Here is a 14,176-nt window from a genome sequence, read left to right as displayed (position 1 = left end):
GTTCTTCAACAGACCAGTGGGCATCAAGGAAACCCGAAGTAATCTCCCTTGGTGTGAAGGGGTCACTTCCCTGCACCTGCAAGCACCCCAACGACGCTGTCCGGTCGGCTGCTCCTGTCATCCTACGGACCTCCCTAGGCTCAGCAACACAGGTGGTGGTTCTGCAACTCTGTTGCGGCCTGATCTGCCCTCTCTGCAATTTCGAGGCCAGTATCCCTCGTCGGAACCGCTGGAATGAACCCCTGTGCACTGCGTCAACTCACCGTTGTCAAGACTTGTTGGCTCTGCACTCGAGATCTTTGGCTGATAAAAAGCTCCAGCCTCCAGTATCTCTTCCCTTCAAGCTCAGCGTCCTCTGCACAGTGGGCCTTTATTCTTAGTGAGCTGTTCGTGGTCCTATTGCGACTCCTGTGCCTTTAGCCCATGGGTCCTTCAGAGGGTCTTCTACTGCTTCAGTGGACTCCCCTGCCTGCTCGGGTCCTGCTTCAACTCTCCTGGTGTTGGTGAGTATCTTGGACCTTTGTGGCCCAAACGTTGCCCCTACTTCATTCTCCACGCCAGTTGCAGCTACCAAGATTTGTTGGTGCTCCCACCAGACACCAACCACCTAGTTACCGATATCCGACGTGGGACAGCTTGTGCACAACTCCTGTCTTCCTCAGTGTCGCCTAGTCCTCACAGCTACAGCAACATGGTCACAGTTGACTCTTGAACCTACCGACATTGGTGGGCACTGTGTCTTTGTGCCTCCTGGTCACGTCCGAGTAGCATAGGCTCTAGCCCCTCTGCTTGCAGGTTCTTCTCTTCCAGAATCCACTTATTTACCGTCTTCTCCAGTGGCATTTTCTTCCAAGTCTTCCATTGTCTACGGAGGTTTCCAAAGTCTCTTCCCCCCATGCACCTGGCTTCCCTATTGTAGGTAACCTGGTTCCCGGGACGTCCACAGGTGAGGTGGCTTGCCAACCTTCCATCCTCCAAGGGAATTCTTCAGGGTTCCCTAGGAAGGATCCTTCTTCCGCAAAACTGCAACCACAACTTCCATTGGTCACCTGGCTGTATTCCCATTCTACACACAGCCTCCGTGAGTTTCCCAGGTACATACCACTGGTTCCTCTGGGTCTTCTGGTACAATTCCCGTCCTCCTTTGCAGTTCGCATTCCACTTTCTTAGTATATGGTTTGGTCTCCCCCTGGAGACCACTGTAGTTTGTGCTACTGCTACCTACCTGATTGCATTTAAAGTATTCATGTGTATTGTGTTAAAATCGCTGGGTAGAAGATATACCAATGTGTTAGTGAGTGTACTGTAATAAATAGAAGCATTTTATATAAATACTGTGTGATTCTTTTTAATTTAACCTACACTATAAGATTAAACCGGTAAAACAAGCTGTTTAACACTCCAAGATAAGCCTGTAGGCTGATCTCCACAGCTACCACTTTAAGGGCTTTCTATGTTTATCAAGGACCACTAAAATCATCATAAGGGTTGCCTGGATTAGTGCAAGGTGCATCATTTAAATAAGTTCGAGGCATGTGGGCTGCTGAATTCATATTTATAGCATAGATCGCCGCCTAGTGTTGGGTCCGGATGATTGCACATTGTTGTCCTGGAAGAGTCTTCGAAGTATCACGAGATAGGTGGCTCCTCCCCTGGACTACAGTGCGCATGGGCATCGACTCCATCCCCAGATTGTTTTTTCCGCCATTGGGTTCAGATGTTTATTCGTTATCTCCAGTTCGGAATCGATATAGACTTTTCTTAAGGCCCGAAGGCCTTTTCCTATACCGTCGGTATTGTTTTGCCCTCGGTGCCCAGCTCTGTTCCGGCTTGGTTCCCGAGTCGGACATCCAGAGGAGTCGCGTGGCTCTTCGGTGCTCGAGGCCCGGTCAACGCAGCAAGACTTTCGACGACACATCATGGAACAAAGCCCGTTCAAGAAATGTCCCGTGTGTGGATCGAAGTATACCCACATCGACATCCACCCGGTGTGCAACAAGTGCCTGTCGCCGGACCACGATGAAGCCAACTGTATGGCTTGTTCCCGGTTTAGATCGAAGAAGACGATTTGACTTCAGTCGGCCCCGGCGGACATCTTCGAGAGAGAAGAAGCAGACGAACAAGAGGTTCATATGCAGATTTCGCCTCCATCGGAGGAGATCGAATACGACTACGACGCGGACGTCGAAGTGCTTGATGCAGAAGAAGTCGTCGACGAGGTAGGAGACGACAATGAGGCCTATGGGGCCATGGAAGATAGGTCGGAGGAAGAGCTATGCCCCGTTCGAACAATTACTAAGGCTCAGGTCGAGGGATCGCCACACGGCCTTACCCAAGACCTTACACCCAGATCCACGGCCTCGCCTACGGGCCCGGCTACGGACACTTCTGCGGAGCCGCCATTGGTGAAAACGAAACCGAAAGTGAAACCTTCGGTGTCGGCGAAAACGAAACTGATGGAGACGCCATCGAAACAGAAGACGTCTGTCCCTCTGGCCACCGCCTCCTCGTCTTCCGATACGTCGGGGCAGCCGAAGCCGAAGAAGGCTGTCGACCAGGTGAAGTCGACCAAAGGCGTCGAGTCAAAGTCGGTCAAGGGCGTCGAGCCAAGATCGAGCAAGGGCGTCGAGCCGAAGCCTGGGGCCCCAAACCCAGTAGTCAAGGCCGCCAACCCGAAACCGTCGGCGCCGAAGGCCGTCGACGCGGAAGGAAGACACGGCGCACCAAATGGGATGATCCTGTACCTCGGCCGGAGAAGACCAAGCCATCGACGCCCAAGTCTTCACACGCTGGTGGGCCAAGGACGTCGGTCGGGTCAACGAAACCGTCCGCTTCCTTTACGAAGCAGGTGTCGGACTCGCTACAACGCATCAAGGACAAGGCTTCCGCGGTCGATCCGAAGGAGGCTTCCGCCCCGAAGCCTGCTGCCAAAACGCCGAAGTCCTCGGCGCCAATTCTGTTCACGTTGCCGCCGAAGGTGGCACCGAAGGCGTTCGCACCAAAGACGGTCGCCGAAGCGCCCGTGCAGGTGTCTACAGGGTCGAAGACTTCTCAGCCGCTTGGGAGCTCGAAGCATAGACAACCCCTGATGGAAGAGCAATCGGAGCACTTTATCGACGCCGACACCGGTAAACTTACCCTCTACCAGAGAAAGATCACGGCGACACAGCCTTTGGAGTCCTACACGATTCCTTTGAAGCGCAAGAAGCCTTCTACGGATTCCCCGGTTCTGGTTGAGCCACTTGCTCCACGGACTCCAAGAGTTGCAACACCCTCACCCACTTATTCAGATGTGGAGGCTGGGGAAGGTGATGACGAGGAGTATAACTTTCCTGCCAACACTGATCATGAGGATCACCAGGACTCTTGGGCAGTTGCAGGGGACCCAGGGGATCAGCAGACTGCCCCGGACACTCAGGTGTACAATTTCAAAACCTCTCCTACTGAAGATTCTGCGGCATTTAATGCTCTAATTGAGAGGGCGGCTAAAAACCACGACGTGGAGCTACACGCTGACCCTATTGACGTGGACTTTCTCTTTGATACCTTTTCCACAGCAGAAAATACTGTCAAGACTCTCCCAATACTGAAAGGGGTTCTGAAACATGCTGCAGACATTTTTAAAGAACCCACACGTTCCAGGGTGATCAATCATAGGATTGAAAAGAAATATAAGCCGGCACCTGGCGACCCTACCTACATCAAAGGCCAGTTGCCATTGGACTCTCTGGTCGTGTCTAATGCCCGGAAGAGGGCGAATTCGCAAACCACTGGCGATGCTCCTCCCCCTGACAAGGAATCTAAAGTGCTGGAGGCATCAGGGAAGAGGGTGGCGGCTCAAGCGGCCAATATCTGGCGTATCTCAAACACTCAGGCACTCTTGGCCAGATATGACAGGGCACACTATGACACACTAGAGACCCTGTTACAACATCTACCAGATCAGTATAAAGAGGCAGCGGAGATGCTTATTCAGGAAGGGAAGCTCATCTCCAACGCTTCTATTAAGTGTGCACTGGACGTGGCGGACACCGCCGCCAGGGCCATTAACACCAGTGTGATGTTGAGACGTCAGGCATGGCTCAGAATCTCCGGGTTCAAGCCGGAGATACAGACCACCATCCTCAATCAGCCGGTGAACCCTGATAGATTATTCGGTCCTGAGGTGGATACCACCCTAGAAAAGATAAAGAAGGATACCGAGACTGCGAAGTCCATGGGAGCTCTCCAGTCCCAACAATTTAGGAGCAGTACTTTTCGTCGCTCAGGCAATAGAGGTGTTTCCAGAGGCCAAATGTCCCAGCAAACGCAATACACTAAAGGTGGGGCGCAGTCCTCTTACACCAAGCAGAGTAGAGGAGGCTATCGGGGCAACAGTACCAAGGGCAGAGGCGGTGGAAACAACAACTCCCGTTCCTCCGCCGCCAACAAACAGTGACGCCCTGTCACTGCCCCCCGACCATACCACACCTGTCGGGGGCTGACTCCAGCAGTTCCTGCCTGTCTGGAAATCCATCACCACAGACAGGTGGGTCAGGAAACGTATCCAGTTCGGTTATTGTCTGGAGTTAACATCCACTCCACCCAACATGCCACCAAAACACCGTCCTATGTCCACAGAGCATTTGCACTTATTGCAGCAGGAGGTACTTGTCATGCTGCAAAAAGGGGCAATCGAGCTCGTGCCGGTGGAGGAAGAAGGCACAGGAGTGTACTCCCTGTACTTCTTAATCCCAAAGAAGGACGGGTCCCTCAGGCCCATACTGGACCTCAGACCCCTAAACCAGTATATTCTCTCAGAACATTTTCACAAGCTGACGCTGCAGCAAGTTCTTCCGTTGCTCAATCAGGGAGACTTCCTCGCAACCTTGGATCTCAAGGATGCATACTTTCACATTCCACTGCATCCATCACACAGAAAATACCTCAGATTCACAATTCAGGGTCGGCATTATCAGTTCAAGGTCTTACCTTTCGGGGTGACCACAGCGCCCAGGGTGTTCACAAAATGTCTGGCGACAGTGGCTGCGCACCTCCGGAGGCAGAACGTTCACGTTTTCCCTTATCTGGACGACTGGCTTGTCCAAGCGAAGTCGGCCCAGCAGTGTGCCACCAACATGTCCCACACCATTCACCTTCTTCACGATCTGGGATTCTCATTGAATTATCCAAAGTCGCTCCTTCAGCCAGCCCATGTGCGGCAGTATCTGGGAGCGACAATAGATACTCTGGCGGTCACAGCTCAGCCAAACTCTGTGAGGATCGACAGCATTCAGTCGCTGATCCAGAAGTTCAGGCCGCAACACTCGCTTCCAGCAAGGGTGTTCATGCAGTTGATAGGCATGATGGCCTCCTGCATCTTCATCGTCCGGCACGCGAGACTACATATGCGTCCGCTCCAAGAATGCTTGGCTCGTCAGTGGACTCAGGCTCAAGGACAGTTAAACGACCTAGTGTTGGTGACCGGTCGGGCATACAGCTCTCTGCGTTGGTGGAATCCACACAACCTTTGCAAGGGCCGACCGTTCCAGGAGCCTGTGCCACAGATTATCCTGACGACGGACGCATCTCTCCAGGGCTGGGGAGCTCATGTACTCCACTACACGGTGCAGGGACTATGGACAGCGCAGCAGAAGAAGATGCACATCAACTACCTGGAACTGATGGCAATCTTCATGGCATTGAAAGCATTCAAAGTACATCTGTGCAACAAGGTCGTGTTGATCCGGACGGACAACATGACGGCCATGTACTACATTCAAAAGCAGGGAGGTACGCACTCTCCACAGTTGTCTCATCTGGCTCAGAGCATGTGGAAGTGGGCCATTCAGAGGAACATCTTCCTCATGGCGGAACACCTCCCGGGCAAGGACAATCAGATGGCGGATCTGCTCAGCAGGTACAGCCACCAAATGCACGAGTGGGAGATACATCCATCAGTACTCCACCCGTACTTCCAGCAGTGGGGTAATCCAGAGATAGACCTGTTTGCCACAAGGGAAAACGCAAAATGCCAAAGCTTTGCCACCAGGTTCCCTCACCCGCAGTCGCAGGGCAATGCGATATGGATGAACTGGTCAGGCAGATTTGCGTACGCTTTTCCCCCAGCGCCTCTCATACCGCTGGTGGCACGAAAGCTAAAGCAACACTCGATGACACTCATCCTGGTTGCTCCAACATGGGCACGTCAAACATGGTACACCACGTTTCTAGAACTCTCCGTGGTACCGCATCAAAGGCTACACCTCACGCCCCGGCTTTTGATGCAGAGCCATGGCGACATTCAGCACCCAGATCCGCAACAGCTCAACCTGGCGATCTGGCTCCTGAGGTCTTAGAGTTTGGCTACCTTAACTTGCCTCCTGACTGCATGGATATCATACGGGAGGCAAGAAAGCCCACCACCAGAGCTTGCTATGCAGCAAAATGGAAGCGGTTTGTCATTTACTGTGCAGAACACAACATCAACCCGCTAGATGCGTCCACTCACAACATCATCTGTTATTTGTTACATCTTTACAAATGCAATCTAGCATATGCTTCCATTCGAATACACTTATCCGCCATAGCGGCCTATCTCCAGAACAGGCAGCATCTCTCCGTTTTCAGAGTGCCTGCCATTAAGGCCTTCCTGGAAGGACTAAAACGGGTCATCCCTCCCAGGACCCCGCCAGCTCCTGTATGGAACCTCAATGTGGTCCTCACCAGGCTCATGGGCCCACCTTTCGAGCCTCTGCATTCATGCGAGGTTCAGTTCTTAACATGGAAAGTTGCTTTTCTCATAGCCATTACGTCTCTGTGACGTGTTAGTGAGCTCCAGGCGCTCGCTGTACAAGAGCCATTCATACAAATTCACTCTAACAGGGTAGTGCTGCGCACTAACCCTAAATTTCTTCCTAAGGTGGTTTCACAGTTCCATGTCAATCAGACCATTGAACTGCCCGCGTTCTTTCAAAACCCAGAGACGGTAGCCGAAAGAATGCTCCACACTCTTGACGTCAAACGAACTTTGATGTACTACATCGATAGGACCAAAGAATTTAGGAAGACACAACAACTCTTGGTTGCCTTTTCTGCCCAACACAAAGGCAACCCCATTTCCAAAGCAGGTATAGCCAGGTGGATCGTTAAGTGTATTCAGATTTGCTATCAGAAGGCTAAGCGCACTTTAACGGTCCCCCCCAGAGCCCACTCCAACCGCAAGTTGGGGGCCTCCTTGGCTTTCCTTGGAAATATCCCTTTGGAAGACATTTGTAGAGCAGCCACATGGTCTTCACCACACACGTTTACTAAACACTACTGTGTAGACGTGCACTCCAAGCAGCAAGCAGCTGTAGGGCAGGCTGTTCTTAAGACACTTTTTCAAACGTCTGCAGCTGGCACAGGCGGCCGCCGTTAATGGAGGGACTGCTATATATTCTATGCTATAGGTATGAATTCAGCAGCCCACATGCCTCGAACTGAATATGCTACTTACCAGTATGCATCTGTTCTTGGCATGTAGGGCGGCTGACATTCATATCGCCCACCCTCCTCCCCGGCGCCTGTAGCGGCTGCAGATTTCAAACATTACTCTTAGCATGGTCATCACTCACACTGTTACACTCCATCTTCGCCACAATGGCTAAAAACAATCTGGGGATGGAGTCGATGCCCATGCGCACTGTAGTCCAGGGGAGGAGCCACCTATCTCGTGATACTTCGAAGACTCTTCCAGGACAACAATGTGCAATCATCCGGACCCAACACTAGGCGGCGATCTATGCTATAGATATGAATGTCAGCAGCCCTACATGCCAAGAACAGATACATACTGGTAAATAGCATATTCAGTGTGCACCATATTCTAAGCCAGTCTCCTACAATTGGTCAATGCTTTCTCTATCGTGAATGGGTTCTGGAATCCCTTTTTGGGTCTTGCTGGAAAAGCATCCGTAAGGATGCATCCAGCTGGAGACCAGTAGCGATCACTGTGGGAGGAATGACGGACCAGAGGGTGCACTAGCATTTCCTCTCCTGGATTCGTCTGCGCGCACGTCGCGTCCCGCGCCGTATACATCGCAGACAGACACTCGCTCACACACACACACCCTCCCCCACAGTCACACACACGCACTCCAAGACACATACACACGCACACACACACGCACACACACACACACACACACACGCACACACACGCACACACACACACACACACACACACACACACAGGCCGCCCCGCGCGCGCGCGTACATGCTTGCTTCCCCCCGCCCGCCCGCAGCTCAGCAACGCACTCACCGGCTCTCCTCAGCTGCAGGGCCCGGCAGCAGGACTCTTCTTCCCTCGTTAGGCACCGGGGCGCAGGGTAGGCTCCTGCCTGCTCCGGTGCACGGCTCCAATCGCGGCTCTTCCGTGGGAGGCGGGGTAGGCTCCCGCCTTCCTACTTCCTGTTTCCTGTTGTCGCGTCGGCCTGCCTGACTTCCTGGTCGCAGGCCGGCAGAGTAACGAGGATGTTTTGCGGTATTTATTTATTTAGTTAATTATGCGTTTTTATATAGCGCAGACTTTACCCGAAGGCGGTATTTTTTATGTATTTATGCATTTTTATATAGCGCGGACTTTACCCGAAGGCGGTATTTATTTATTCATATATTTATGCATTTTTTCTTTGGGTAAGAGCCTTTAACACCCGTGCTCGATGTTTTCAGTTGCTCCGTTTGTGTAAACGGGGCTGTAATTCTAATCTCCTCACAGTTGCTATCCATTCAAAAACCGAGATCAGATGTCAGACCCTATTTTCGTTTTTAAGGTAATTTTCTTTCTCAGACTTCAAATTGAAAAGATTTTTCATGTCCCCCAAAACCATCTCGCTTTGCTGCGGAGCCTGCCCCTTTAACAATTCTCATTCTCCACTTCGCTTTTAACTTCCTCATGGGCCCGTAGCTGGAAAAGACCAGCTGTTGTGCTCTGATCGGAGCTGCTGCAATCACACATGAAGCTTGTTTTTGAAGCCCCCCCCCCCCCCCCACAGACATGCGGAAAAGCAGGCGGCTTCCAATTCGAGCTTCAGGAGGGCTGTCTGTCGTGAACAAGACCTCTTGATGAAAGAGATGCTTGTCCAGCCCTATGTTGCATTCTACAAGGTATGCACTTTTTAAATTTTATTTTATGCATTTTTAAAAAGCGCGGACTTTACCCGAAGGTGTCAGAACACTGTACAATAGAACCAGTTACGTTACATAGGAGAAACTGTTACAGAAATGGAACAAAGTTAGCAGGCCATAAAGTCAACAGCGCAGGCAAAAGGCACACATTATTGAACACAGAATGTACAAACAAATATATGAGTATATATGACATTTACAAGGACTAAAGAACTAAAATATATCTGTTGCCGCCACCTCAGTGGAGTAAGCACACAATTTTGGATGTCCCCACTCTAAGTCAGGGCATTAATAAGAGGCTCGGAGGAGTTCTGGGAAGAGATGTTGATTTAGGCAGCAACATTTGACCAGTAAATAAATCGGAACGGAAAATGTGAAATACGAAGCGGTCGCACTTCACTGGCAAAGCACTCCGTCCCCACTGTTTACAAGAGGACTTCCAGATTGTCAGGTCATGTTTGAAATCGCTGATGCTTGTTCATGTTGTATGTGTCCTGTACATGCTGTGGCTGGATGGTGGGTGAAACAGGTGACATAACAAGGAGGTCCTTCCAGAGGCTGGCTGAACATGATTTTTGTAATGACGGCACTTTGTCATTTTTATTGAGTTTGATATGGAGACTTAAGACGCCTCTTCATTAAACCCCACTTTAATAAGCATTACTAACCTGCCTCCCCATCAACAGCCCCCATACAATTTGTATACTGTTGTTTTGAAATCTTTTAACCGCATGCGTGCGGGCGGAATTCCGCTCGTACGCTGAGATTTTTTAAATCGCACTTTACGTGACGAGCTGGGCTCGTCATGAGAGTGCGAGGAGGCTACGCCATGACGAGCCCAGCTCGTCATCAGCGTCGAAGGGGTTAAAGTCAGGGAAGGCTGTAATTATCTTTGCTTTTCATTTGTATTCTATAATCCGTTACTGTAATGGTTGCATTGATGAGTTTTATTTAGTTTGATGGCAGTAAGGACCTTCACAGTTTTTAGGTCTCGCTGGTCCCCCGAGGTCCTTCTTCCTCAGCAATTGCCTGCTCTCTGTCCCCTGGATTCTACACTCCGGAACAAGATGCTGAGTTGTTAAGATACAACAGAATCATAACAAACAATTGGAACACAAGAGGGGAAGGGTGGGCCTAACTAATAGTACTCTCGCTAGCGGCTTAGATAATCCTTTTATGTTACCTTAGACTTTCACATTACCGTGTCATATCTAGTGTGTGATATGTGCGCATGACCAGACTGTGTGTGGATCTGTTCTTGTATTTTCATCATAATAAAATACAATGAACATAATCTACACAAAAGTTATTTACAAAAGTTTAAGCTATTGCCATTATAATTTACAATAACCTTTTTTTACGTATTAATTATTAAAAAAATTACAAGCCATTGTTATTTGTAATATCAATACATCTAAGTCCTGTAAATACAGCACATATTGCGTTACAAATGCTATAGGTGTCTCATTTGCGAAAGTTAAAACTATTGGCATTGTAAATGACAAAGCTATTAATTTAGCTATTTTCAAAACCAACACGTAAATAAAAAAATGGTCATTTACAATACCAATAGCTCAAACTTTCCTAATGCGAGACCTATTGCATTGCAAATGCTTGTTCTACCTTTTGCAGTTCACCAATAACTCCTTTAAGCCAAGGTGCTATAGCCCAGTTGCATTGGCTATTTCCTCTGGTCCCCCAAACCACGGCTGAACACTGATTCTTATCCCCCCCCATCGGAGCTGCTTAGAATTTCTGTTTATTGCCTGTTAACATATTTTGGTTCCCCAGCCATGGGTAGCCCTATTCCCATGCTTTTTGATGTCTTTCTAACTTCACTTATACATGATGTTCACTATAAGAACTGTGTTAACATCATGTTAACACAGTTCTTATAGTGATACATATCCCTCGCCTACTTTACTCAGACCGTCTGATCTCTTCTATCTTATTCTAGACTGGCTGGTTCTATTCTGGGACCTTTAATAGGATCAGTTTACAGACCCTCTGGGGATGGTATTGCTCTGCAATCGAGTTCAAAGGTAAGGAATCTGCGGCTAGATGTCTCTATCCGATGGGCTAGTTACTTACCTTCAGTAAAGCCTTATCCGGTAGTGACAGGATCTATCCGCATTTTCCTTACCCACACTCCCATCCTCCCCGTTCTGCGAACTAGTTTCTTTTTGCCCAAAAGACCCCTTTCTTTACATTGATATGCCTTGCTTTAGGATTTCATACTCACTTAACACAAAGATGTCTTCTTTGTGTCATATAAGTGGGTCCACATTTTTGGCACGTTGAAGTAGTCACAGGAGAAGCTGATGTCAGAGCGTGGGGGGATGGGGTAAGGCTTATATGAACTCCATCAACGTCACTTCCAGTGGAGGACTTGGCTTCCGAGCCGCACAATGGCCTCTACCAACATGCAGAGGTCCTGCTGAAACATTTTACTGATCCAGTCTGGCACCTGGGCATATTTCAAGGGTAAGGAATCTGTGGCTAGATCCTGTCTACCACATAGGGTGTTTCTGAAGGTAAGTAACTTGTCTGCCAATACTTGTTCATGGTTGAGTGGAAAGTCTTGATTTATTGTATATTTAAACATCTATATCTCAGGCACCCTCCAGTAGATCTTTTAATTTTGGGGTACACACATTCATAAAATACAGTCTATTTTCATAAATTGGTGTTCGATTTCTTGAGAGTTGTGCTTCTTTCTTCTTCTGTTGTTTTGGTGCTGTTTAAATGCTCTACAATTGTTCATTTTTTGATGTCTGACTGCTTAAAGCTACAGCTACCCATACCCATACTTGAGCTAAGGTTTGACAATCAAAGTCTGACTGGTCCACAAAAGGGGTTCGAAGTGTATTGCACAGTGAGGTCTCAATCACACCATATAATACACCCTGTTAACTGACACCTTTACTTTCCTCCTTTTCTGTATTCTTCCAAATTGTTCTGGGTGAAAGTCTATTGATGAAAAATAAGTCCAGGTCTCTAAAAATTACTGCCATTGTGCCCCACCAGCTCAAATGAAGCACTGGTGAACACTCATCTCTAAGCGATGTTTAATTAGTAAGTGGAGTTGAAAACACAAAAGCTCGTATTGGTACGCTTGGATCTTGGTGTAAGAAGGTATGCTGCTACAGCTCCTTTGGCAAACCTAAGAAGGTAGGACACTGAGCCATAAAGAAATGGAAGTCCTCTATATCATCTCATCTGACTGACTGATTGTAGTTACCCTTGAGAGACATCAGGTGTAACAAGAAAGTAACTTTTCCTTTTGGACTGTTACAGCACTTTGCAAATAAGAGTGGTGGTGTCTGTGTTTTACTTGTTGCGATCAGTTGGAAGGAGTCTTCTAACTACACATTTTTAGACATGGTTTGTAACAAAGTCCATATTTTTAAGATGCTTAAAGTGTCACAGCGTTATCGCTATATTAATATTTTCGGTTTCAGCCGGTTGTGAATCCATTGATTAGCCTTCTTGGAGAGTATGGAGGAGACAGTGATAATGAAGAGGAGGAGGAGGAAGAGCCGCCACCACCACCACCACGAAAACCCCAACCACCTCCACCTCCTACACCCCCTCCAACACCTAAAAAGGAGGAAAGCAATGAGGACAAGTTGACAGACTGGATTAAGCTGGCATGCCTCTTGTGCAAGAGACAATTCCCAACCAAGGAAGGACTGATCAGGCATCAGCAGCTTTCTGAGCTGCACCAGGTTAGTGACCATTCTCTCTGTATGCACTAAGAGTGCTTACAGCATGATGCCTCAGTAAGCAGCATGTAATTCTCATAGTAGAGTTTTCCTTGTGTACAAGCATGTTCTCATTGCTAATATTTTGTTGACAACTTATTGTTTAATTAACTAAATACGTAGGTCTAGTGTCATTCACACCATCATCCCAAAATGTCACTACCTTGCAGTAGCCTGCCCACGGAAAAATAAGATTGGAATGTTTGAATGTTTTTCTAAATAAGCAAATTAAACCTAATTTTCAAGAAAAATATTCTCTCATTCATTTTTTTATTGCATTTTTGGTAATTAAATTTGTTGCAGCATGAAATCCTCCACATACTCATAAAAGTAGGAGGAGGATCACTGCGCAATTTCCTTTCCTGTGGTGAGGGCTTGTTAATACTTAAAATTCTCATTGCCTCACCACATTTGTTATTCTCCTTTTCTATGTACCTGGGAATCTATTCACTCTCCGAAGATTTTTTTTTAAAGTATTTTAATTCCTCAATCATTCTCTTATGGATGTTTGAAGCTAGTGTGAGCATTGTAGTCAAGTCAAATGTTCATGCAATTTCTCAGTAGCTTACTATCACTGAGCCTGCAAAGCACACAACAACACATCCTCCTTTTGTTTCTCTGATCAACAAATTAACTTACATGCAGTTCAGGAAAACAGGACAAATCATGCAGTTGAATTTTTACTTTCACCTCAAGTGTTTCTGTTTTAGCATAGAATGCCATTGAATGGGTACATGGTAATATGATTGGCAATATATATTAGAGGCACTGTAGTTTGTATTTGTTTTATTGTGAAATCAGAGGAATGAAGAAAAAGAATTAGGAAAGCTAATGTGCCTAGACATTTGTTAGGGGAAGTGTTTAATAACATTGTGCTGCTTTGCTTGCACTGTTCCACTGCTGCACAGTAGTGTACATGTGTGCAGTTTGATACTCGTCTTGTGATCCCCTTACTGGCCATCACTATACATCCTGTTTTACTGGAGGCAGTTGTTTTATCCTGACAAGGTTGTTCTTGTACAATAAAGGTGTTCCAAGTCCCAGATTCACTCTGTGCAGGTAGAAACTGCCCTCAGATGAATCTTGGTCTGCCGACAGATTTTTGCTTCAGAATTTAAACCTAACATTCTGTAGTCTCCTGAAGCTGGCTTTCCAGTACTTCCAGAATTAGCACTTTGAAAGAAGAATCTCGGGGGCATGGCCAAGATGGCGACTGATTAAGTCACATATCTCGGCGCTTCACCGGATTCCCTTGAATTTGTACC

General features: G+C 47.9%; 1 protein-coding gene across 4 annotated transcripts in view; it reads left to right on the top strand.

Annotated features, from left to right (window-relative positions):
- LOC144782087 (RNA-binding protein 6-like) overlaps positions 1-14,176 on the top strand; it is a 1,028,143-nt gene that overhangs the window by 949,236 nt on the left and 64,731 nt on the right. For all 4 annotated transcript variants that reach the window (XM_078661245.1, XM_078661243.1, XM_078661244.1 and 1 more), the window contains one exon: positions 12,609-12,875. In XM_078661245.1, coding sequence (XP_078517371.1) covers positions 12,609-12,875 — 267 coding nt within the window. The remainder of the gene's footprint in view (positions 1-12,608; positions 12,876-14,176) is intronic.

This window comes from Lissotriton helveticus, chromosome 9 (genome assembly GCF_964261635.1).
Source record: "Lissotriton helveticus chromosome 9, aLisHel1.1, whole genome shotgun sequence".
NCBI lineage: Eukaryota > Metazoa > Chordata > Amphibia > Caudata > Salamandridae > Lissotriton > Lissotriton helveticus.
Note: the sequence above shows the minus strand (reverse complement) of the source record. Positions and strands in the feature narration are given on the sequence as shown.